Source organism: Macrotis lagotis, chromosome X (genome assembly GCF_037893015.1).
Source record: "Macrotis lagotis isolate mMagLag1 chromosome X, bilby.v1.9.chrom.fasta, whole genome shotgun sequence".
Taxonomy (NCBI): Eukaryota; Metazoa; Chordata; class Mammalia; order Peramelemorphia; family Peramelidae; genus Macrotis; species Macrotis lagotis.
The window spans coordinates 134,240,818-134,267,111 of record NC_133666.1 but is presented as its reverse complement, the minus strand read 5'-3'; the positions used below and the strand labels follow the sequence as shown (position 1 = coordinate 134,267,111).

At 42.1% G+C, this 26,294-nt stretch overlaps 1 protein-coding gene across 2 annotated transcripts in view; it reads left to right on the top strand.

The window, feature by feature from the left end:
- The first annotated feature begins 432 nt into the window (after positions 1-432).
- Positions 433-26,294, top strand: part of MICALL2 (MICAL like 2) — a 66,080-nt gene continuing 40,218 nt past the window's right edge. The window contains exons 1-4 of one of the 2 annotated variants that reach the window (XM_074207756.1): positions 433-502; positions 1,062-1,286; positions 19,148-19,196; positions 22,308-22,449. In XM_074207756.1, coding sequence (XP_074063857.1) covers positions 1,144-1,286; positions 19,148-19,196; positions 22,308-22,449 — 334 coding nt within the window. In that variant the 5' untranslated portion in view covers positions 433-502; positions 1,062-1,143. Of the gene's footprint in view, positions 503-649; positions 1,287-19,147; positions 19,197-22,307; positions 22,450-26,294 lie in introns of those variants that run through there. The other variant, XM_074207755.1, reaches the window with a different exon arrangement.

Below are 26,294 nucleotides of genomic sequence, written 5' to 3'. Positions count from 1 at the left end.
CCTTATATCTGTCTCACCCTTTCCCCCTCTTCACTACTGCCTCCCCCCCCCCCCCAGGAGTTCTTGGTCTGGGATCTGTAAAATTTTTTGAAAGTTTGGATACCTGCTTCAATATAATTCATTTCCCTTGTACTCCTATGTGTTTTATTTCATGCATTAAATATATTATTCTGAGGAGGGTTCACCAGTCTGCCCAAGGGTCCAGGACACTAAAAAGGTTATGAGCTTTTGCTCTAGTCCAACGCCTTCCTTTTACTGGTGAGAAAGCGAGGCCAGGGATGTGGCAGTGACTTGCCCAAGTCCAGTATTCACTAGACCTCGGCCCCACACCTGATTCCCCAACTCTTCTGCCTGAGCCTGGGGTGCCTCCACCCCGCACCTTCCCCAGGCCAGCCCCGCCCCTCTCCCTGCTCCCCTCCCTCCGGCTCCTCCTTGCCCGCCTCCTCTTTCCCATAGAGCTGGCTGAGAGCTTCCCGGACACCCAGAAAGCTGCCGTCGGAGAGTGAGTGGGGGCCGGCGGCCGGGCCTGGCTTGCGGGTGCTTTCTGGGGCTGGGAGCGCTGTCGCTCGCCCTGGTCGGGGTCACGGAGGAGAGGCTGCGGGGCTCGCGTGGGGCTCGCGCGGGGGGAGCGACGGCCGGGGCAGGAGGGGGCGCGGAGAAGCCGCCTTGGCCAGGCGCGGGCACCGGCTGCACCTCCCGGAGCCGGCGGACCTGAGCCCCGGGGGCCGGCCTCTGGGCGCGGGGCGGGCGGCGGAGGAGCGCCGGACTGCCCAGGCCAGCCCTGCACGCTGTCCGGGACTCTCCGCCCTCCCGGGCCGGTCCGCTTCCCTTCTCCCGAGCCACTGGGGCAGATAAGAGCACGGCGCCTGGCAATCCGGACCCGGTGGCGGCCAGCTTGCTTGGGAGACCTGGGGTCGTCGCCCCCTCCTCCGGGGAGGCCCCGGGGGGTCTCTCTGCCTGGACTAAGGAGCCGGAGACGGGGTGCCGGGGAGCGAGGGGGGAGCAAAGCCGGAGTTTCCCTGGAATTCTCTGCCTCGCCTAAAGGTGCTCTGGCTTTCCAGGGTGCCCGAGAGGGGCTTCCCCAGCCTCAGAGCTTCGGGGAGCTCCGCCTGGTCCCCGCTTCGTTCCCAGTCCTGACTCAGGATGGCGGCCATCAAGGCCCTCCAGCAGTGGTGCCGGCAGCAGTGTGAGGGCTACCCCGAGGTGAACATCACCAACATGACCACCTCCTTCAGGGACGGCTTGGCCTTCTGTGCCATCCTGCACCGGCACAGACCAGAACTCATGTGAGTAGTGGGGGGCCCCGAACCTTCCAGGGGCGCACAGCTCAGCATGGGGTGACCAAGGTCCGGGCGCTGGTCGCCTTCACCTTAAGTGAAGTCTCCTGCCTCCTGATTCTCAAGTCTCTTTGTTTCAGAACCCCCTCCCCCCCAACGAGAAAGGGACGGGGGTGGGGGGACATGACCACAGTCAGATACACCTCTATGGAAAGCAGTGACGGTTAGAGTACTGGTAACGGAGGATGGATTACCTGGGGCCAAATCCCTTCCCTAGGACTCAGTAATTATGAGGTTTCTTAACCTCAGTTTTCCTGTCTGTAAAATGGAGACAATAATAGCCGTAATGCGTACTCCATAAAGTTTGTCTGAGGTGTAAATGAGTGTACGTAAACAATTTTGGAAACTTTAAAGGGATATTTAAAAGTCAGTTATTATTATATAATATTACTAGTAGCCCAAGAAGCTGGGCTACTAGACAGATTCCAGGAGTTCAGGCTCCTCTTTCCTCTGCTTTCCTGGGAAAAAAAAATGCAAAAAGCATCTATTCTTGAGTCACTTGACATATATCCTCATCAGCTCTCTGGAATGATCTGATCCTAATGACCTCAGATCTTTCTCTAATTGTTATTCCCATGTTTCATTTCTCTCTCTCTGCCCTCTGATAAATGAGAAGGCATCAGCACCCTTTCAGAAACTCTCAGGACCTTAACTTTCTTTTGTCTTGAGACCAAAGTTTTGATTTGCCCAGAGCCAGAGCCAGAGATAGAGGGATGCTGGGATGGTGGAAAAGTCCTTCTTTCCTCTGGAGCCAGATGGGTCAGGTCAGGAATGGCTCAGTTTGGGTGGGGATGGGACTTTGCAGAAAGTGTGAGACACTGGTCCATCAGACCGGAGACTGGCTGGGAGCCCAGAGCCTGCTCTCTTTTAGGAGCTCTGGAGACAGTGGGTTATTGCTGGCCAGTCAAGCCTAAGAAGGGGGGTGGGGAGAGGCGGGGTCTGAATACAGAGCTGAAGTGAGAAACTCCCAATTCTTCAACTAGAATCCTGTTTCCCCACTGGTGACATGGGGAGGGGGTTGGGGAGGAAATAGAACCAAAGCATTTCCCCCTCTAGGCTTAGAGTAAGGAAAACTTCTAACCCCATAACCCCTTTGTATAAATGTGCCTCAGGGAAAATCTGAACCAGAAGATGGTTTTCTAGGGCTTTGTTTGGAAAGAGACTAGATTCCTGCTGCTAGTGCTAAGCACTGAGTTTCCTGGACTATAGAGAGTAGCCAGTGAAGCCTTCCCACCCTCCCTAGTGAAAACCAAGGCCATACTGAGTATGGAGGAGGTTAGATAAAAACAATTCTCCAGAGGTGTAACTGCCCAACTAAGAGTAGTTTTAAATATTCCCAATCTGGAGTTTGGAGAAAGAGGAATGAAGTGCTAAACTGTTAAGGACTATAGTAGGATGTGGCATTGCCATAGTAAATCTGTGGTACAACTCATTTGGAGAAAGGCTGTCTGTGGTGGCTTTGAAGCCCAGGAGTTGGGAATGAATGGTAACTAGTCAACCGGTCCTTGCTACCCCATGCTAGGCTGGTCACGTGGAGACTTGTTCTTTGGCTCCTGCTCCAGCTCATGCTGAAAAGGCAAGAAACCCTTTCAGAAAAAGGCTTTCATTTATTTTGTTCCCTCCTCTGAATCCTGACCATGAACTTCCTTATGGCAGATTTGGAAATGCTCAGAGATGTCATTTCTATTCTAAAATACATTTTGAATTTGAAGAGGATTGCTTTTTCCCTTAAAAAATAACAACAGAAAATACAAAACCAAACAAAAGTGTTTATTTAGGCTCTGCTTCCTACAAATGGTAATTTTCAGCAGGGTGTTAAGATTTTATTTGATCCCTCCAAACACACACACACACACACACACACACACACACACACTCTCCAGGCAGTATGGTACAGTACAAAGAGGATTGAACTGCATCTGCTGCATACCCTCAGAATCATCTTGGGCAAGTCACTTGATTGCCCTTGTGCTCAAGTTTTCTTCTCCTTAGTATATAGACCAATGGTGTCAAACTCAAATAGAAACAGAGGACATTAGTCTGCACAGAATGTTCACTGTGGGTAACATATCAACTTTGTTCTAAAATGTAACATTATCTGTGTTATAATGTATTTTTATTTATTTTCTTAAAGTGTTTCCCAATTAACATTTTAATCTTGTCCTAGTGTCATTGTGGACTGTATGAGAATGTTTGGACCTCTGAGGTCAATCTGATTCAATTCAATAAACATTTATTTATCAAACACCTACTATTGCCCAGACTGTGCTAAGGACCACTGTGTGTGATTCTTTCCACCTCTGGTTTTGTGATCTATCAATGTCATAGTGCTTGAGTGATAAAAATGGACTATAACAGTAATATTCCTGTGATCCCTTGGGTTAATTTTGTTAAGTAAGAAGTACCCTGAACTTGAAGTCCTGGGACCTGAATTTGAATCTCAACTCTGCCATTTTCTATCTGGGAGAGCTTTAGGCAGGTCCCTGCTGCTTTTGGATCTTAGTTTCCCTCTCTGTAAAATTAGGATCATACTAGATAATCTCTAACTTCTCTTCTGTCTCTCCATCTATGATCCTATATTCCAGTGACTAGTGAAACAAAGCCATGGTTCTCATGAGGACAGAGCTGGACAAAAACACTTTGCCAGTGACCTAGAGCTCCATAGTCCAGAAGTCCAGGTGCTTACCTTGCTGGTGTAACCCAAATGGATAGACTGAGGATTACCTGATGGGTGCTGGGAATTTCCCTCACCTTCCTTTCTATGACATTTACTTAATATCCTCAGATTCCTCTTACAGTGTAAGGGAAAGGGTAGGATGGTCCAACCTGGTCCAGCTGCCTTGTTACAGTGTGTTCATCTTTGTGCAGCACCACAGTACAAAGTGAATCTTTTTGCTTTCTTCTGGGTTCCTTGAGTTCTGCCCGGCTTCCCTTCTCTGCTGCTACTTGGAACATCATGGTGGTTTGTGTACATATGTAGGCCAGCTTGTATGTGTGTTACCAGACCAATTTCCTGAACCACATGCGCTCATCTCTCCCCTGCTGCTTCCCTGTTTCTTCCTCTCCATCTTCTTTAAGGCACCAGCAAAGCTTCCTAAATTATTGGGGTTTCTCAGGTCCCTGGAGCCTGGCTCTCAATGGTGCCCCTGGCCTTATTCAGCCACAAGCTATCTGCCCTTTCCTGATTGCTGGGGAAGTTGCCTGCTGGGTAACTTGGAGTCATTCTCTGTTCTTTCTTGAGGGGGAGTCCCCTTTCTAGGACTTGTCAATGAGGAAACACCTGGAGAAGGCCTGGAAGTGACCCTCAGTCAGTAGGGCTTTGTGTGTGTCTGTGTGTATGTGTGTGTGTGTGTGTGTGTGTGTGTGTGTGTGTGTGTGTGTGTGTGTGTGTGTTTTAAAGTTTCTTGGAGGGTTGTAAAGCTTGGCAGGGCAGGGAGGTGGAAGGTTCTAAGCTATTGGCGTAACCTGTAACCAGGACATCCTTAGGGGATGCCAATGTCTGAACCAAATAAAACTTTGTTTCCTCTTCTTCCTTCCCCTATATTTCTGTTTAGATGATGTAATTAAAGCAATTTAAAACTCATGAAAAAACACCCTAAGGACTGTGTATGTGTGTAGAAGTGGAGAGGGTCCTTCTTCTACATGGTCCCTCCCAGAATTACCACTACTTTTTTATTCCTCTAGTCATTGTAGCATTGAGACCCCATTGTACAGCCATTGATCCACAATGTCTTTCTTTGGTTATGACTGGCTCAACCAGACCTCAGGGTATTGAATACTCTCCTAACCTTCAAGATGGCCAATCACTCATTGTCAGTTTTGGACATTCAACTCCCAACTATCTTCACTAATGAAAGTGTCCCCAAGTTCCATAAATATGTCAATAATTTTTTAAAAGTCTTTTTATTTGATCTGTTCTGATGTGTGTGTGGGGGTGAGTTATTTTATCTTAAGAATGACATCTTAATCTTATTTAATTTTTTAAATTACTTTTTTTTAGTGAATAATTTTGTTTTTTCTTCCTCCCCTTTCTATATGAAAAACAAACCTCCAAAACTTTTAACACAAATACATAGATTAGCAAAATAAATTCCCTCCATTATCTGTGTCCAAAAATATGCATTTCATTTTTCATCTTGACTGGTGATAAGTTTAGCTCACATCACCTGAGTCTGCTCTGGCTTGCCTCACAGAGGTCAGGTGGTCCATGAGTGTGTAGGATACAAAAGGAACCTAGCTAAATTTTTCAGATTTTTGCCCAGGAGAATTCACAAAGTAGAAAAGAAACAAGGACTGGAGATATAAGGGAATTTTTGAGTCTGTTGTCTTGTTTCCAAGCTTAGTCCCACTGGAACCATCTGGGGACACTGATAATCCTTCTTACTTTTAAAGATCCCTGGGAGAAGGATAGGAGACATCCTGTTTTAGTATCTAACACCCTCACCATCAGGAAACCCACCCTTTTTTTTAAATCTCGGAAATCTTCCTTCGAATTCTCTCTTGGTCTGTCCTCAGTGGAAATGGAGAATATCTCTGAATAGTAACTTAATGTAGTCTTGAAGACTGATGTTGAGTCACCCCATTAACCCTATGGAGTAATTCTTGTTCCTCTAACCTTTCCTCATGGGTGGTTCCTCTGAAATGACTCTAAAGTCAGTAAACGTTTATGAAGCCCTTACTGAATACAATTGTGATGTTACGTGTTGGGATGCCAAAGTGGAAAAATATTAAACAGTCTCTGCCCTTAAGGTGTGGTGTGAAGGACTCTTTGAAGTCAGAAGAGACCTAGGTTGGAAACCCAGATTCAAAAATTCCTTATTTATAAAGTGGAGATGATAACACTTGCACTAGTTCCCTCTAAGGAAAACTAAGCTTTGCAGCCATATATAAATAAATAAATAAGAAGGATCACAAACCATAGAAGGAAGTGTGATAAAAGGGACAGCATGACCTATATACATTAGAAAGTTAGGACTTAGCACATTGCTTTGTACACAGTAAATGCTTAATAAATGATTTTTTAAATGCATTTATATTCTTCCAAAAGGAGAGATTAAACCAAGTCTTCCAGGAAAATTTGACAAAGAGATCACTTTCATCTAGGCAGGAGAGGAGGGGAAATCTAGAAAGACTTCATGGTAGCCTCTTAGCTGAGCCTGGAGGGAAGAAAAGGATTTCAGAAGTCAGAGAGCTGGAGGAAATATATTTTAGGCCTAGGGCACTCTTTTTGTGAAGCCTGGAAGTAGGAGATATGAAGTGTGTGTTGGAGGAGGAAGTAAGTTTTCCAGTTTGAAGCATTTGGAGAATCTTCAGAGCCTGGCTTAGGAGCTTGTATACATTATAAGCACTAGGAGAAGCTCCTGAGGATTTTTGAGTGGAGGAATGATGACATCAGACATGTACATTAAAATGATTTTGGCAGATAGGTGAAGAAAGAATGCATGGGAGAAGGGAAGAGACTGGAGGTAGTTAGAGAGAACCTGGTAGTTAGGGAAGAACCTGGAACTGGGACAAAATTGGATGGCTGCTTTCTGAGTAGGGGGAGGATGGGAGAATTTTTCTTTTTTTTGAAGGGGGAGTAGGAGGGTCAGGCTGTGAAGATGAGAGCTGAGGATAATGATTCCAGCCTGACATTGGAGCTATGCCAACATTCTCTTGGTGGCCCAGGCAGCTGCCCTTAAGCTCTTTCCTCTGCCTACTGGCTTTGCCCAGAGGTTGAAGGTGTAGGAGTGGCTGGGTCCATAAACACTTGAGTAAGAACTTTGAGAATAGGCCCTGCCTGAGGGCTTTCCAGGATTGGGAGCTTCTAGCCCACGTGTGCAGGTTGAATGATGACGACTGTTTCCCTAGCCGGCCCAGGTGAACAGCTGCCTGGACAAAAAAATTGCCCCACCCTTACAGGGAGGGCCTCGCCACTGCTGCGGAGGTGCTAAAACCATTTAAAAGGCACCTCAGAAGTTTGGAAATACTGTTTTGCCACTCTAGAATTGCCAATTAGAAATTTCAAGTGTTTCAGGATAGGGTTCTGCATTTTTCCCATGTCTCCCCCACCCTTCTTTGGGAAGAGAAGAGGTTGGAGCTGAATTTCTAAAGCCTAGAGAAGGGAAGATTGAAGAACTAGAAGGAAAGGATTTAATAAGTCATATCCAGACACATGAATGGATCGTTCACTGAAGGCAAGATTAGAATGAAGGGCACTTGAGGGAGAAGAAGGCTTTGAGGGGCTAAAATTAGATGTTAGAAGACACTTCTGAATGTGCATGACCCTGACCATGTCATGGAGCAAGAGGAATGTGTTTCTGGGTTGCTTTGTTTCTCTTTCTCTGCCAAAAGATAGGAGGACAGACTCCATGATCTTCTGTGGAAACTTCCAGCCCCAAATTCTTCTCTTGCTTCTTTTGGAATCTATAGGGCCTAGGAAGAGGGGAATGAAGATGGGGATGGGGCGGAAGTCCAAGATGGCTATGTGGTGCCAGATCCAGCCTGCCTTCTGGTTAGACACCTCACTTGTCTTCCTTGCAAAGGCATCAAGATTCACTAGAACTAATGGAGAGATCGGGGGAGGAGAAAAAGGGGGCTGTGGTTGACCTCACTTCCCACACGAAGACACAAGACCTTTAGCAGGAAGCCTGGAGCCTGTCTTCCAACGGCTGAGTGGACAAGTGGCCTTCTATTCTGAAGGCTAGGGGGTACTCAGCTCCAATGACCTTTTCCCCTTCCTGTTGTTTTCTTTCCAGAAAGCTCATGGAAGGGAATGGACATTTTTTTCTTCCCCTAATCAGTTGGTGTCAAGCAACTGGTGTGTTGAAACCCCAATGTGAAAATTCCCCTTGGGGAGAGAACTTGAATTCTTTTCCCTTGGGAGAGGAGAAACTTTGGTCAATTTCCCAGCTTTTTTCACTGCGAGAAAAGAAAAAGTCTGGATATTCTTTTCCCCAGCCTCAGGCTATGGTGAAGGGACTATTGGGAAATAGAAACTTGTTCCAGCAGTCTTGGACACTTTTGTACAATGTCCCAATATCGAGCAGTTCTGCCCCTTTTCTTCTACCACCCCCCCCCCCACTTTCATCTAACCCTTTTATATTAGGGGAATCAGATCCAACAGCCCTGTTTGAGCCCTGCAGCAGAGGGCTTGTTCTGATTGTGCCAGAGTTTTCTGGGTGACTGAGAAAGTCCAGAAGGGAATTCCCTGGAGGCAAAAGACTGCAGTTTTCCCCTCTGTAGACGTGGCATCAATGAATGGAGCAACTCTTTCCTAGACATAACCTCTTCTGTCTCTTTTTGTCTCTCACACAAGTTTCTTAGTCTCTGTCTCCTTTTCTTTGTGTTTCTGTCTAATTTTATTTCCAACCTAGCACCTAGTGTCTTGCTCACAGTAGGAATTTAATAAGGACTGGTTGATTGAATGGCTATCTGTCTCCTTTGGTTTCTTTCCTTGTGTTGATTTTGTGCATCAGTTTCTTTAGGTCTTCATGTCTCTCTGTCCCCCTTTGTCTTTTTTGGTATCGTCTTGCAACCATCCATTGGAGTATGGTGTGTGAGCAGAGGGGGCTGCTTGCTCTCTTTTTCTCTGTGGGATTAACTCCAGATGTGGTAGAGAAGCTGGGGTGGGAAGGTTTTGATGAAGCACTTTTCCTTCCTCTGGTAATACCCTCCCCCTCCCCTTCAACTTCCCCCCCCACCTCAACCTTCTGCCCCCTTAGTGGTTGGATTTTGTTCCAAGCCATAAAGCAGCGTGAGGTCAGCACTCCAGGAATTTGGAAGTGGGTATAAACTCCCCAGGAGCCCCAGGGCTGGTTAGTGAGAGGTGGTTGGGACTGGAGATCTGGGAGCAGCTGCTGGCTCTCATTTCTCAACAGATGTTTGTGCGTGGCCATAAGGGGCTACAGACAGAGCAATAGCAACTTGGCAGGGAGAGAGGGGATGCCTGCTTACCAAGTTGGTGGGAATCAGGGTTGCTTAAGCCCTACTTGCCGGGAAGTTATCTAATAGGGTGCTGAGCACACAGTAGGTATGTTGTAATTAGTTACTGAATGAATGAATGGGGGCAAATGCTTGATGAAGGAATGAGTGTTATTTGGAAGCAAAATAGAAAGCATTATTATCCCCTTATATGAAACAACTGGGTATTTGCACCTGGAAAGCTTTTAGAGATCATGAGTATACAGGGTTTCCTAACCATTTTTGAGACCCCTTTGGCAGTCTGGGAACATTATTCTCAGAATAACGTTTTAAATGCATAAAATAAAATAAGTAGGATTACAAAGGAAGCTGACTATATTGAAGTAAGAATATTTTTAAGAAATAAGTTCACAGACTTCAAAGTAAAGGATCCCTCTGGATTGCAGGATTAGAAATGGTCTAGAAGAGCAAATGATTTGAAAGCTGGAGAGCATCTACAAAAGACAGACGGTAGTAATTAGACCTAGTCAGTCACAGGATCCCAGTATTTAAGAATGGCAAGGGACCTGTGATAATTTCCAAGCCTCTCATTTTACAGATGAGAAGACTCAGGCCGGGAATCAAATGCATTGCCTGGTTGCAAAGACAAAGGATGTGATGGGAATCATATGACCAAGAAATGTGGAGTTGATGGAGACCTCTATGGTTCAACTCTTACATAAATTTATATATTTACATTTGTCTGTCTATCTATTTATCAGTCTAGATAATTGGAGTTCCATCTATCATATCCCTAACAACTGGACATCAGCCTCTGTCTAAAGACCTCCAGTGATAGGAAAATCCGTACTCCTGTTGGTGGTCTACTTTTTTTGTTTATCTTTGAAAGTTAGGGTTTTTTCTTTTCTTTCTTTCTTTTTTTTCCTGGTAAGGCAATCAGGGTTAAATTAGCAGTAAGTGTTAAGTGTCTTGAGTCTGGATTTGAGCTCAGTTTCTCCTGACTCTTAGGGTTGATGCTGTATGTACTGTGCCACTTAGGTGCCCCAAATTAGGGATTTTTTTTTCCAGAAATGATTTAAAAATTTTTCTTTGCTTCTCAAACCTCTGTTACCTCTGCCTCCCACCTCATCCCTCCCCCCCACTTCTCACCTTAGCTAGGAACTTTGTATACTCTATTAAGAAAATATTAAGAAAATTGAGACCATTCAATGTGAGCTCCTTGTATAATGGTGCTTCCTCCATTAGAATATGAACTCCTTGCCAATAAAGATTGTATCATTCTTTGTACTTGTGCCCCCCTACCTAGCATAATGTCTGACTCCTAGTAGGTACTTAAAAAATACTCATTGATTGATGATGTTTAACTGAAAACTAATAGGTTATAACTCCATCTTTGGTCATTGATTTTTTTGAACCCAACAGTAGAACTTGACATTTATCTCTATAAGAATGCAAAGTCAAAGGGAGGAGCTATGTCTTATTCAGACTTGGTTTCTTTCTCAGGTGACTGGATGGGGATTGAGTGGAGCCTGCAGTTTCCCAGTTAAATCCAGCCTCTATCACTTATTAGCCATGTGACACTGGGCAAGTCACTTTACCTTGTTTGCCTCACTTTTTTCATCTGCAAAATGACCTGGAGAAGTAAATGGCAAACTACTTCAGTGTCTTTACCAAGAAAACCTCAAATGGAGTCACAAAGAGTTAGACAAATGAAAAATTACTAAACAACAAACAGCATCTTTGTGTTTCTAGCACAGTACTTTGTACACAGTAAGGAACTGAATTAGAGGTTTATTCCATTTTATTTTGTTAACTTCAATCTACTTTTCCATTCTATCAGGATACTGTTAATTCTATATTTTGCTGCTTAGTATTTTAGCTGTTCCTTACTTGAACCTTGTTATCTGCAGATTTTATAGGTATACTATCTCAACATTCATCAAAGTCATTATAAAAATATTGACCTATTCAAGGTCAAGGGACAGAACTCCCTCAAAAACTTCCTTCTTAGCTGACATTAATCCTCATGATTAAAAAATATTGTCCTTAATAATTGAAATCGAACATGGATCTGGGTTCCAAACTCTGAAATATTAGAATGCATAAATACCCCTTTAGGATTTGAGTTGAATAAATTTAGAATAAAAATTAAAAGAATTCCTACTTCATCCAATAGGTAATAAGTCATGGCATTCTATACTCTCTTGTTATGAATATCACACCTTTTCTCTTCCTGAAATCTAATCATATAAAACTGGAAAGTTGCTTTTATGTTATTTTTCAGCATACAATTATATTTTTCATCCAAAGATTTCTTTTCAGGGTTTCAACCTACATCAAGGATCATTGTAATAAATAGAATCCAAAGTTTCTAAATGACAGAACTACTACTATCAGTAAGAAAAACTGGGATAAACGTCATTTTTCAGCATTAAGTTGGAGAGGACAACCATGACCTTCCATGGCATGCCTTTGGGTCATTAGAGTAGCAGAACTCTGGAAAGGAAAACTATGGGCCTAACTCAATGTGGAACTTCTTATGGTCCTATGAGAGATAAATGTCAGATAAAGATGGATGGGGGACCCTTGAATTAGATCTGAATCCAAAGCCTCTCTCTGACTATTTAAGGCCCCTCTCTACTCAGGCAAGGTTTCAAGGAATCTTCACCTCTTCCATGAAGCATTCCCTGATTTTCAGGCTTTTATTGATATCTTCAGTGTCTGAATTCCTTTTGGTACTTTTGGTCAGCAATGCACATTTTACAGGATCCACAATCAGGCTCAAGTAGGTTGATCTTGTACAATTAAAGAGAACCTTCAGAAAATTAGAGGAAGCATGACATAATGAAAAGAAGATCCCTCAGTTCCAGTCCTAGCTTTACTTCTTTGGAGCTGCATGACTACAGGCTAGTCATTTCATTTCTCCTGGACTTATTTCTCTCATCATTTAAATGAGCTTAGATGACTTGGAGGGGAAGGGCCATCTCATGATCAAAAGTTATGGTCATGAACATTGAAGTGATTTTTACTTTATATACTAAATATAATGGTGCAATCAATGAAGGCTATATAAGCTTAGAGCTAAGAAGAGATTAAGTTGAGGAGTAAAATTCCTCATTTTAAGTGAAAGAAGACTTCGAAGAGAAGATGGCCTTAAGTTGATCCTTGAAAAATATTTGAGATTTGGGTCAGTAGAGGGAAGGCAGGGAAAAGTTATTGAGCAGAACACTTAAATTCTGAGCTACATTTAAGAATGTTAAGAATTAAGAATAACAATTGGGGGAAAATATATTTAAAAAACGTAAGAACAACATTTAAGAATGCCGTTTGGGAATTAAGAATAACAATTGGGGAAATATATTTAAAAAGTAAGAACAATATTTAAGAATATTTTAGAATTAAGAACAATTGGGAAAATATATTTAAAAAGAATTTAAGAATGTTATGAATTAAGAACAACAAAGGGCAGCTAGGTGGTGCAGTCAGTAGACAGAGCAGCAGTGGACAGAGCACCGGCCTTGGAGTCAGGAGTACCTGAGTTCAAATCCATCCTTAGACACTTAATAATTACCTGGCTGTGTGGCCTTGAGCAAGCCACTTAACCCCATTGCCTTGCAAAAAGAAAAAAAAAATCTAAAAAATTAAGAACAACAATTGGGGAAAATGTATTAAAAAAGAACTAAGAGGGTGGCTAGATGACTCAGTGGATAGAGCATCAGCCCTGGAGTCAGGAGTACTTGAGTTCAAATCCAGCCTCAGACACTTAACAATTACCTAGCTGTGTGGCTTTGGGCAAGCCCCTTAACCCCATTTGCCTTCAAACACCTTAAAAAAAAAGAACTAAGAACAACATTTAGGAAGAATTAAGAATGTTTATGAATTAAGACTATAAGACATTGGGTACTAGGCTTCTCCCTCCTTTCTGTTTCTGATCTCACCTCCCCAGAAGGCCTTATCTTACAAGACTGGAGAGCTTAGGAGAACACACCCAATACCATTGTAGCCTTGTGGCGTCCAGTGTATTCAGATAGTTAGGATTGGTTGATGATGTTTCTGCTGAAAAGTCAACTGCCTTTCCTCAGCTATGCTAATTCAAAAATGATGAAGGAACTTTGTACTCAACAGGTTGAGTTTTTTTTTAAATTAATTCATTAGTGTCTTGTGTAGCAGAGCCCTACCTACATGTTGCCAGGCTTATGCAGGATTGTTATTATTTGGCCAAACCTTTCAAGTCTCAAAATCTCTGAAAAACAAAGCCTCAGTTCCTTAATTCCCATCCTCAGTACTTGATCTCTCATTCTTAAAACCTCAACATTTTCTCTTTAGTATTTAGGCTTGAATCCTTAGTATTTAGTCCTCATCTCTGATCCTTAGTTCCTAGAACCTTAGCCTTTCATCCTTGATGTCTATTTTAATATATTTTAAATAATAATTATTTATTATTAATTATTGCTTTCTTCATCCTTAGTACTCAGTCTCTAACCATTGGTAGTAGTTCCGATCTTGAATGCTCCTTTCCCTAGCACCCTGACCTTTTTATTCTCCGTAGTTAAGCTTTCATTCCTCACTTCCATCCCCATCCCATTCCTCCCCTCCCAGGTATATCTCTCCTTTTATCTGTCTACTCAGACATCCAATTCCTGTCTGGGATTACCTAATCTCATTTTCAGGATGAATCCCATGCCCTGGTCTAGAATCATGGTGTCAGCAGAAGGAAGCCTGGATCATACAGTACAAACCCTCATTTTATATATGAGGAAACTGAGGTCAAGAGGAGTTAAGTGATTTTATCAAGCCATTAGGTAGTGGCCAGAGTTCTACCCCTGCAGTTAGGAAGAACTGAGTTCAAATGTGACCTCAGACACTATGTGACTACAGGCAAGTCTCTTATCCTCTCTTGGCCTCGATTTTCCTCATCTGTAAAATTAGATAACATATATAGAACACTTGATAAACCAGTATCATCTTGTAGCAATATCTAGCATTGATATATCACCTAAACATTTGTAAGATGCTTTAAGAACATTATCTCATTTTATCTTCACAGCCCTCAGAGGTAGGTACTGTTATTATTCCCTTGTTAGAAATGAGAAAACTTAGAGATCAGAAAAATCTTAGATGGAGGTTAAGTGACTTGCCCAGGATTACACAGCTAAGCTAATAAATATCAGAGGGTGGATGCTAGCACCCAGGTCTTCCTGGCTCCAGGTCCAGAACTCTATCTACATTATTACCTATGTAATCATAATATTAGAACAGTAAGGGATCTTAATTAGAAAGACCAGGTACATCAAGTGTCAAATAAGAAAAAAAGAGATCCTTCTAGCTCTGGTTCACTTGATGTATCTTGGGTTTTCTAATGTTAAAGATTGACTAAAGTCTTTATTTTAAAGCTGAGGGTACTTGGATCTGTAGTCATCTTGTGTGAATTCACATAGGTAGATATCTTTGAAAGCCTTATGGGATGCTTCAGATTAAAAAAGAGAAAAATAACTTTAGAGATCATCTAATCTGACCCCTTCATTTTACAGATGGGGAAACTGACACCCAGAGAGGTTAAACAAATGTTCTTTTTACTGTTGTTGTTCAATTGTGTCTGACTCTCTTTGTGGCTCCATTTGGGGTATTCTTGGCAAATTTACTGGATACTTTTCTGCTTTAGCTCATTTTACAGATGAGGAAACTGAGGCAAAGTTAAACGACTTGCCCAGGGTCACACAGCTAGGTGATGTCTGAGGCTGGATTTGAACTCAGATTTCCCTGACTACAGGCCTGGGGTTCTATCCACTGTACCCCCTAGCTGCCTCATAAGTCAAAGGACCTGGACTCAAATTCCTGGACTCAAACACTGGTTACCTGTTTGACCTTGGATAAATCATTTAATCTCTCTAGGAGCATAGGACTTGATGTCCTATGAGATCATTCCTGGTTTTTTTCCTTTTTCTGGGCCTTGACATCTCTCATTGTTGGAGAAACAGCCGGAGACCCTTGGAAAGGAAACACCTGGAAGAGACAGGGGGTGGCTCTTTGTGGGACTGCAAATCTTGGAAGGGGGTAGGGTGGAGTCTCGCACCCATTTGTGGTCATTATATTTCTATAGGTGGGTGTGGTGATGATCAGATGTTTATTTAAGATCCAAGTTCCTGTTCAGTCTAGTTGCTTTTTGAAGATTTTGTATTGTTTAAGTAATGCCTCAGGGGGGTATTTATACAGCACCCAGATACTGGGTATTATAGGTTTTATTTCTGGGGCGGTGCTTTCCCCTGCTCTGACACCCTGGCTGGGGGTGTGGGCCTACTTCAAAGTAGAAGACTGGAATGGGCTAAACTTGCTCCTGAGTCAAGACTGGCCTGTACTGATTTACTCCAGTCCAGTGACTTCCAAACTTTTTGAGAATGTTGACCTCCTCCTTCCCCTTTTAAAATAAAAAAAAATTGTGGACTTACATGTGATAATATATATATATATATATATATATATATATATATATATATATATATATATATAATTGCTATCTATTGTGAAAATGCATGATGAAAACACCATGAGAAACTCAGTATATGTTTAAATGAATTTGTGCCTTATTAATCATAACAATAACAGCCCAATGTATTTGAAAAATAGCTGCAAGTAAGGGGACAATATCCTTTGGTTTTATATGACCTGAGAACTAAGAATGAGGTTTTTTTTTCAAATTTTAAAATAAAGTTTTATTTTATTTAAAATGTAAATTCTATTCTTTGCTGACTTGGCCTGGCCTTCCCTGAATTAATCAAATAATGGATAGAGCACTGGACTTAAAGTCAGACTTAAATACAAATTCAGCCTCATCTTAGTTCCATCTCAACACCCCCCCATTCCAAGCTGCCAAATCACAAATGCCCCCTTTTTTTTTGCCTGCTTTCTACTTCTAAGGATCCCACAGTGTTTTGCTATCAGCCCCTCAGGCCCACCTAAGGAGGGTGTGGCTACTGGCAACCCAGACAGCCAATATCATCATGTCCCTGATGTCCTCAGGATAGGGCTACAGTGGAATGTAGCAAAGACAAGTTTATTCTGGAGTGGACAGACTTGGGATCTTCAGAACCTAGGTGGATCAGGAAGGCTTTCTATATTGTATTGGTACTGTAATGAAAAGTCTTGTTATGTCCTTTGTGAGGATAGTATTCCATAGGGAAATTCACATCTAAAATAAAAATTTATTTGTGATAATGAAAGAATGAGTTATTGGCATCTTGAAAAAAAGTCACCATTTTTTTTACTTAACATAGAAATTCTGTTTTTTTCTTTGGTTGATCAGCCTGTAGTTAAGTATCCACCTGACCCTAGGCCAGCTGGATAACTGAGAGCAGAACCCAGAATTCCCAAGTTTCCATCCCCTGATTCCAGCTGCTTAGCAAAAGTCCTCTGATCTCTTTGCTTTTAAGAATTCATGGCCAGTCCAGTATCAACTTGACCACAGGGAAGTGAGAGATTATTAGGTCATAGATTTAGAGCTGGAAGGGACCTTAGTTGCTATCAAGTTAAACACTGAAGCTAAGAGATAACTACTAGCCCAGGGACAGGTAGCTTGTAAAAGTCTGAAGTAGGACTGAAACCCAAGTCTCCTTGAGTTCAAAGCCAATATTCCAACCACCATCAAAGCCAGTATTCATTACTCAGAGAGTTGGTGTATGCAGGGGGGAAATCAAAGTGAACTGGAATTAATCTTTTTACCTTTTGATCCAAAATTGTAAAATTATTCTAGGTGTCTAAGATAAAATCTTGACTCAGTATTTTACTGCCTGTGAACTTGGGTGAGACTCTTAAATGGTCCAGGTTTTGGTTTCTCTCCTGTAATGAAAAGAATAGTAGCAGCAGCCGCAGCAGTAGCAGCAGTAGTAGTAGTAGTAGTAGTAGTAGTAGTAGTAGTAGTAGTAGTAGTAGTAGTAGTAATAGTAGTAGTAGTTGTAGCAGTAGCAGCAACAGTAGTAGTAGTAGTAGTGGTGGTGGTGGTGGTGGTAGTAATAGTAGTGGTGATGGTGGTGGTGGTAATAGTAGTAGTGATAATGTGGTAGTAGAAGCAGTGGTGGTAGTAGTAGTAGTAGCAGCAGTAGCAGTGGTAATAGTGGTAGTAGTAGTAGTAGTAACACTAGTAACAGTAGTAGCAATAGGGGGTAGTGGTAGTAGTAAAGAAGTAGCAGCAGCAGCAGCAGCAGTAGTAGTAATAGCAGCAAGCATTTATAGGGGAAACTAGGTGGTACAGCAGATGGAGCATGTAGCCTGGAGTCATCTTCCTGAGTTCAGATTCAGCCTCAGACACTAACTAGCTGGATGATCCTGGGCACATATCTTAACCCTGTTTGCCTCAGTTTCCTCATGCATAAAATGAGCTGGAGAAGGAAAGAGCAAACCAGTCCAATATCTTTGCCAAGGAAAGCCCAAATGGGATCATGAAGGATTGAACACTATTGAATTTATATCGTATATAATAATACAATTTATTGTTATAATATATAATTCATGATACATATAGTATGATAATATTTAATACAAATATATAACAAAATGCCTTGTTCATCTTTGTGGAAGGAGTGGAAAGAAGTTATTAGGAAGTGATTATGTTGTGATTAGGGCAGCTAGGTATCAAAATGAATAGAATATTAGACCTGGAACCAGGAAGATTCATCTTTGTGGGTTCAAATCTGGCCTAAGACACTTCCAAACTTTGTGACCCTGAAAAAAGGTGCTTAACCTGGTTTGCCTCAGTTTCTTCATCCATAAAATGAGTTGGAGAAGAAAATGGCAAACTGTTCCAGTATCTCTGCTAAGAAAATCCCAAATGAGTTCAGGAAGATTCAAACACAATGACTGAACAACAACAAAAGCAGTTATACAAAGCTTTAAGTTTTACTAAGTAGTTTATCTTTTCTCTCATTTTATTCTCACAATATCCCTGTGAAGATGGAAACTGAGACTGTCATAGGTTAAGTGGTCTGTCCAGTGTCATACCAGCTAGTATTGGAAACAGCATTTGAACTCAGGTCTTCCTGACTCTAGGTCAGAAAGGAAATGAAAAATGAAAGGATCATGGTTTCAAACTCAAGTAGAAAAGGATCCCTGCCACATATTAAATTAGGAAACCACAAATTAATGTCATCTATGTTACATTGTATTTTTATTTATTTTGTAATTCATTTCCTAATTCCATTTTAATCTGGTTCCAACAGCTCACTAAGAATTATGTGGGTCCCTTGCCTAGAGGGTACCTAAGGGTCATTGCTACTCTAATGTTTTGTTGAATGACTTATGGTCTCTTGGATGAGTTGCTGTGTATAAGTGTAAGATTTGGGAGCTCCTCAGGGGCCAGGTCACTTGTTTAGCTTGGTACACTCATATCTATGTGGGTTTTGTTGCTGAGGGTTGTTAGCTCAAAGGATGGCCTGAGCCCTGCCAGGGATGATTAGCTTCTGGGGCTAATAATTTTGAAGTGACCTAGGTTTATCCTCAAGAGAGAATGTGTGAGAGTCAGTGCCCAGACCTGTTCTGGAGGCAGCCTGGTGTGTTGGACTGAAGACTCAGATTCTAGTCTCAGTTTCACTTCTTACTATCGAGTGACCTTAAACTTCTCTGGTTTAGTTCTCATGGGGTCATAAACATGCTTTATAAAACCATAAAGTAATTTGTAAATGTCAAAGATTACCATGATCATTTTTTTTTCCAGTGTTCTAATCCTTGTTTGGGCAAGCAAGGTTCTTTGGCCTTGTTTTCTGACCTGTCCCTCCACTCTTTTAGTGATGCCCACCTGAAGAGTGGTGGGCAGAATTTGCATTAGAGTAGTGGGCAGAATGCAGGGGGGGGCTGAAGATTTTAGAGAAAGCTAGGCCAACTAGCTAGGGACTTTATTTTATGTTGTTTTTCTTTTTCAGAGACTTTAGCAAACTCAGAAAAGAAAATATTTATGAAAATAACAAGCTGGTAAGTGTTATATTCCCCCATCTCTATTCTTCTGTCCTCTTTCTTTCATTGAGCTGGCTTGAGATGTTGTCTCCTTGAGATGTTATCATGGCCAGCTGGGAAAGGAGCATTTCTCAGTCATTAGTTCTGCATAGCTGAGGTCAGACTGAATCTTGGAGCTTGAGACACTCTTCCCATCTTCTTACTCAGACAGTTGACCCCTTATTGGTTTCCCTTCTGTTTCCAGTTCCTCCATTGGTCCTTCATGTTATTAAGGAAGTTGTGAATCAGTGCCTATAACATATTGGTTGCATTTGGTTTTGTATACCACCTCACTTTTTTTTTTAGATTTCTGAGGGGTTTTACATCCCATGGAGTATTGTTGCCATTTTGCAGATGAGCAAATTGAGACTGAGAGAGGTCCTTCTGAACTAACAAGTGAGGCCAGAATCTGAGCTCCTGCCTAGAAGTGTCTGGAAAAAAAATATTGCTCTCTTAGAAGAAAAAAATGACTCTCATTCAGCCTCATGTCACAGACTGCTTGGGCTGTTCATATTTTCTGCTTCTCATTCCTCGCAGCCTGTTTCCTCCTGTTTAGGTGCCAGCCAGACGTTCCAGTTCCCCCAGAGTTCCTGAGGGTAGGGAGGGTTCCGGTGAGGTGGTGTTGGGGTTGAATCAGGGGAAGCAGGTGGGAGAAAGGAATTGGCTCCCTTGGGAGCAGCCTCTCCTCTGGCCAAGGCTGCCGCAGAAGCTCAGACCACCCATCTGTTGGGAGCGTGGGCTGACTCCAGAGAGGGTCCATGTCTACTTTGATGAACTTCAGCTGCTTCATTCTCCAGGATGGATCCGGCCTGAGCTGACCCATAGCCAGAACAGGCCAGGGACATGGACCTATCTCCTGATCTCCAACCTTATTTCTTTCAGAGACCAAAGACTTTGCTCACTTTCTCTCCTTATCAACACCCCTTACTTCCCTTAATCTTTATCAACTAGCTGACTCCTCCTCCTCCTCCTCCTTCTTCTTCTTCTTCTTCTTCTCCTCTTCCTTTTCTCCTCCTCCTCTTTCTTTTTCTTCCTCTTTCTTCTTCTTCTTCTTCTTCTAAACTCAGGTCTTTTCACTATGTTATGCTGCTTCACTGTCTTATATGAAAGCTGGAATTAATAATGTTTTTGGGGAGTTATAAAAGGAGATTTTGCTCAGGCTCTTTTTCTCTTTCAGGACTATTTCCCCATCCCCTTTCCCATCCCCTAATGAAGTGTTCTTCCTGCTTGGGGTTACATAGCCTCCTGGGCTTAGGAAATGTGAGACTTAATGGAGAATGTGGGGAACAGTGGAGAAAAGGGGGAGAAGGTAGGAGAGGAGATTAGGCAGGGGAAGAGAGGCTGGGACAGAAGCTGGGTGGATCAGAGAATGTGGACAGGGGATTAGGGGAGGTGGGCAAGGACTGGAAAGGTAAACTGGAAAGGACTGGAAAATCCTGCCTTTCATCAATAACCCTATCAGGATCAATTTAGCTCCTGAGGATCTGGGGCTGTTTTGTCATTATCTTTGAGATGAGAATAGAGATCATGCCCAGGCTCATCCTTATTTCCTTTAACTCTTTATGTAATCTCCTTTCCCTTTTCTGCATTTGACCTTATGCTTTAATTCTCTCTCTGGTTGCTTTTCCAATCTTTTCTAGGTAACACTAGCACTCTGGACCAACTCTGGAAATTTTCCTTCTTTCCCAGTGGCTAGATCAACTCTAGCTGGGATACTGGGGCCTGATAGTTGCAGAAAAGAGTCCAGAGACTGGAGGGGTATCTGGTTAGCAGTGCTAGGGGTGGGTGGGGAGAGAGAGCTTCAACAACTCTAGTGTAGGGGCATGAGTTGGGCTTCAGAATGAAACCTGCTTCCCTGATCATATAGGTTAACAAATACCTATTAAGCCCTTTCTAAGTGAAGACAGGGTGATAAGCCCTGGAGATATAAATGAAAGCAAAAAGAAAGACAGACAGACCTTGCTTTCAGTGAAAGAGAAAGGAATGGGGATGACTCACTTGGTTCTCCCTACTGAGTTGACTTGTTGACACGTCTTGCCTTTGAGATTGGTGAATGAAGACATCTGTGTCTCTCCCTGTCCTATCTTTCCTTTTGCCTTTCTTTGCTTCTCACACATCCCATGCCTTCTAACTTGTCTCACTCTCTTCCATCACTCCAGTTATGAGAAAATAATTCATTCTCTGTGTGCACTGGGTTGGAAAGGGCAGGAGGGTAGGAATAGAAAAAGCAATGGGTCATTTTTGTTGTGGGGTGCTATTTGACATGGTGCTTTGTGAGTGAGAAGGCTCTCTTGGGTATATTGGAGCATGCATCTCCCTCTTTCAGAGAAGCTATTCTAGGCAATTACTGACCATATAAGGATTAGTGTTGAGAAAGAATGTGTCTTTAGCCCAGTGCCAAAAAAGAGCTGTTAGGATATTGATCTGTGTTGGTAAAATCACTGAAAGAGCCAAAAAAAAAAAATGAACGGGCCATTTGGAAGATTATTCTCTAATTTCTACCCCTTCACTTCCTTTTATATCCAGATTATTCAACTGTTAGGCCAAAAATTTCTAAAACTCGCAAGTCATTTGTCCCTAGGATCAAGATTGGTGCTAGATAATATTGACTGCACTTCTTGTCCTCTTCCTCCTTCCATCTGTTTGAAATTGTTTAGAAATTTATCTACCTGCATTCAAGGGGGCAGATGTCTGATCCTCCCTTTCACTGTCAGGGATGACAAGAATAGGGATGGGGATTCATTGATCTAGGGCATTCTCATATGAGAAAACTGCCCCATGAAACTTTTATGTGATGTATTATGGACATATTTGATGTGTTAAAGACACTAAGTCCTGTAAATTTATGGAGAACAGATCATGGTGATCTGATGCAAATGAGAAAAGCTTATATAGAATCATAGTTCATTAATGTTAGAGGGTTATAAGCCTTGGAAGCAAGAGAAGGTAGAAGGGAGCATGAGGCAGAGAAGGCAACATTTCCTATTCTCTTGTCTAACTTTAGCTATCAGGTTGAAGTGCCCTTAGGGGCAATTTCCTATCTCTCTAATAGGTGTCTTATACTTTTGTCCCCCTTCCTATCTGTTATAGGCATTCCAGGTGGCTGAAGAGCAGCTGGGGATACCAGCCCTGTTGGATGCAGAAGATATGGTGGCTCTTAAGGTGCCAGATCGATTGAGCATTCTGACTTATGTCTCCCAATATTACAATTATTTCCACGGCCGTTCACCCAGTGAGTAGTCAGTTCTCTCTCACCATCTTCCTCAGAACCTTTCCCATAACCCCATAGGTGGGGCTGCTCTTTTTCTTGTTTTGACTGAAACCCTAGGAAAACTGTTTAAGTTTTTTTTTAATTCAACAACTCCCCTTTCCTCAACCATGCTTCCTAACCTGCTTTGTGTCTGTAAGATGCATACTTACAAGGGACTTAGTAGAAGATTATCTGTTTTAGATAGATAAAGACATACCTTATGAATGACATGGATAGATGGGATTTGGAATCTGCCTCACCTTTATTAGGAAAAAAGAAAGAAAACCATGCTGATACCTTCAGCAGCCCTACTGATGAAAGAGAAATTCAGGGTCCAGGATGGAGGCTAGAAGATATTGCCTTTGGTCTATTAGAGGGGTCTAGGTTGGGTGTTGTTGAGTCATTTCAGTTATTTCCAATTTTCTGTGATCCTTTTTGGAGTTTTCTTGGCAGAGATCCTGGAGTCGTTTACCATTTCCTTCTCCAGCTAATTTTACAGATGAGGAAACTGAGATAAACAGGGTTAAGTGGCTAACCCAGGGTCATACAGTAAATGTCTGAGGTCAGAATTGAACTCAGGAAAATGAGACTTCCTGATTCCAGGCCCAGTGCTCTATCCACTGTGCAACCTAGCTAAAATTAATTCTAACTGGGTTAGTGTTATATCTATTTACTACCCCCTCAATAACTTTCATATAGTGGTGTGAGTCTGGGTTCAAATGACTTCCCTGATCATGCAAGCAAAAAATATCCATTAAGTAAGGTACTGTGCTAAACCCTGGGTATGTAAAAGGAAAGATAGGTCCTCAATGAGCTGGCCTTCTAATGGCTAGTCTCTGTCTTTATACTCAGGGATAGAGGACTCTTGATTGTATGAGGCAGCTTATTGAGTTTTTCAGATAATAGGGAGCTTCCACCATAGGTTGGAAGAGAGCTCTGCTTTCTGGGGCCAAGCAGATGAAGTCCTATCTGTCTTCCAGTAAAAAAAAGCTCCTGTTTCTCTACTTAAAACAGGAATGTACAAAACATTCTTCTCCTTGTTTATCATCCCATTTAAACAATGAATGAATTGTCTGGTTCTTTGTCTCTGTCTCTGTCTGTCTCTCTCTCTCTGGTTTATAAACAGTTCATTAAAAATTGATGATGACACCAAAAATAATGGTAGCTAGATGATGCAATGGATAGGACACCAGCTCTGGAGTCAGTCCTGAGTTCAAATCCAGCTCCAGACACATGACACTTACTAACTGTGTGACCTTAGTCAAGTCACATAACCCTGATGGCCTTGCCCCGCAAAATTATAATAGCAATAACAAAAGTTAACATTTATATAAACTTTCCTTGTGCCAAGTGCTTTATAATTATTCTCATTTGATTCTCACAATAACCCTGCCTTCCTACTGAAAGGAGTGCTTATATCCCATACAATGAACATTTAAGCAGCTAGGAGATCTAGTGGGAAGAGTGCTGGACTTGGAATCAGTAAGATCAGAGTTCAAATTCTGCTTCAGACTTTTATTAATTGTGTGTGCCCATGTAGTTTCCTATCTGTAAAATGGGGAGGGGTTAACAATAATAGCTATTTCACAGGATTACTGATTGGTGTGAAGATCAACTCAACACATATATGTATGTTAATTTTTATATAAATGTTATTATTATTGACACTGAAAGTATGCTTTTAGGACTTCTGATATAAATTCTGTGAAACCTTTTTTGTTAACCTTGGCTGTTTAAGAGAGAGATATAGTCTTAATAGGAATGGGGGGGAGGTCCTGTTCTTAAAGTGCTGTGTAAGGGGAGCCTGGCAGAAGGGGCTATGCTCTCAGAACAAGGCAGACAGGAGTCCTTGGGACCCCCCCCCCCCCACCGCCCAAGTAGCATGACCTTTCCCAAAGCTTCTATTTCAACTACTATTGTGCTCCACTCACCCATGATTTCCTCTCCAGCTATACTGGGCTCAGCCTTTTATGAATAGCCCCCTCCTTGCCTCCCCTTGCCACATTCCTAATCTGAGGTTTAGAAATTCCTGTTCAAAACTCAGTGACTCTGGGAGTTATGCCAACCTCTGTGTTCCCTGCTCTCCCCATTTTCTTTTATTCTTTTTTTTCTCCCCACCGCCACTTTTCCAGCGCTGAGGAAATCTATTTTTCTTTATTGTAGTTAAATAGAAAAATCCCCTCTTTAGGACCTCTGTGACCCATTGTGTATTTTTACTGTTGTGGGGAGGTAGAACAAAAGTTCACCCACTCTAGAAAGTTCTGTATCATCCAAGCTCTAAATCCCTTGACCTCTGGTACTATAATGAAAGAAAGTGGTCTATTAAATAGGACACTGGTCTTGGGAATCAGGGAAGACTTGGGTTCGTTTTCTAACGTAGACACTTGGGCAAGTCACTTAAATTTTCTGTGTCCTTATCTGAAATGATGGGAGTAGGTTGGAGCTCAGTGACCCAGAAAGTCCCTTCCAACTCTAAATCTACATTCCTTTATGGTCCTCTGTGATCTTCCCTTGAGTCTAATCTTTGCTAAACCACCAGGAGCTGACTTGATAAGATTTTAGGCTGAGCCTATGGGGTTTGGGGGAGGAGGATCATAGTATGATTCTTTTGACTTTGTGCAATTCACTATGAGCTTTTATTGGTGGCTGAGCTCCAGCAACACAATTAGGAATTCCCCATTCTCCTAGAAGATGCATTTGTGAGAAGCATTTTGGTAGCGTGGAAAGAGTATTGGCTTTGGTGCCCAAAGACCTTCTGTGGAATCCTAGTGATTGTGCTTATTCCTATATCATCTGTGTCTAATGTTTGCTATCTGTGTTCGCTTTGCCTCAGTGACCCTAGAAAATGGGCTGGACTAGATGATCTCTAAGTTCCTTTATGGTACTGAATGTTGATTCAATTCCTGAATATCTATCTTGCTCTTCTGTCCCTTCCTTCCCATCTTCCTCCCTCTTCTTCCCATCACTCCTTTCTCTCCTCCCTCATTTTTCACTTCTCTGTGAATGTTCCTCTGGATTTATTCATTCAAACCCTTTGATGGTAGATTAATGTGCCACTGCTTAGCTTTTTAATGCATCTAGTAGGTCTTCTATGGAATGGCATTCTGAATTTCCTTCACCTGCTCATTTTGCACTGGAGGGGTCCCATAATTGCTTCAGGGTATTTGATCACAGTAGAAGGAAAAGGGAGAGCTGCTAATGTGTATGTGTTTTAGCTAATATCCAGGAATAGGTTAATGTCCAGCAATCATATGAGATAATTTGTAAGCTAAATATTTGTGAAGCATTTAGCACAGAGCCTCCCACATTTCTTTTTATTGTTTAGATTTTTCAGTGTATCTGACTCTTTATGACCCCATTTGGATTTTTCTTGGCAAAAGTATTAGAGTGGTTTGCCAATTCCTTCCCCAGCTCATTTTACATCTGAGTCAAATAGGATAAAATGACTTGCTCAAGATCAAACAGCTAAGAGGTTTCTGATGCTGGATTTGAATTCAGGTCTTTCTACTATGCCATCTAGTTGTCTCTGCACTCGAGCTCATTATACTCTTTAATCTTTTACTTTTTCTTATTCAAACTGAACTTGTCCTTCAAGGTCCAATTAATTCATCTATTTTTTTCTTTGCAAGGCAATGGGATTAAGTGACTTGCCCAGGGTCACACAGCTAGGTAAAAATTAAGTGTCTGAGGTTAAATTTGAATTCAGGTCCTTTCTGACTCCAAGACCAGTTCTCTATCCACTACACCACCTAGCTGCCCTAACCCATATCTTTCAAGACACCTTCCTTCTTGGGCCTTGCAAAAAAAAAAAAAAAGAAACCTTCCTT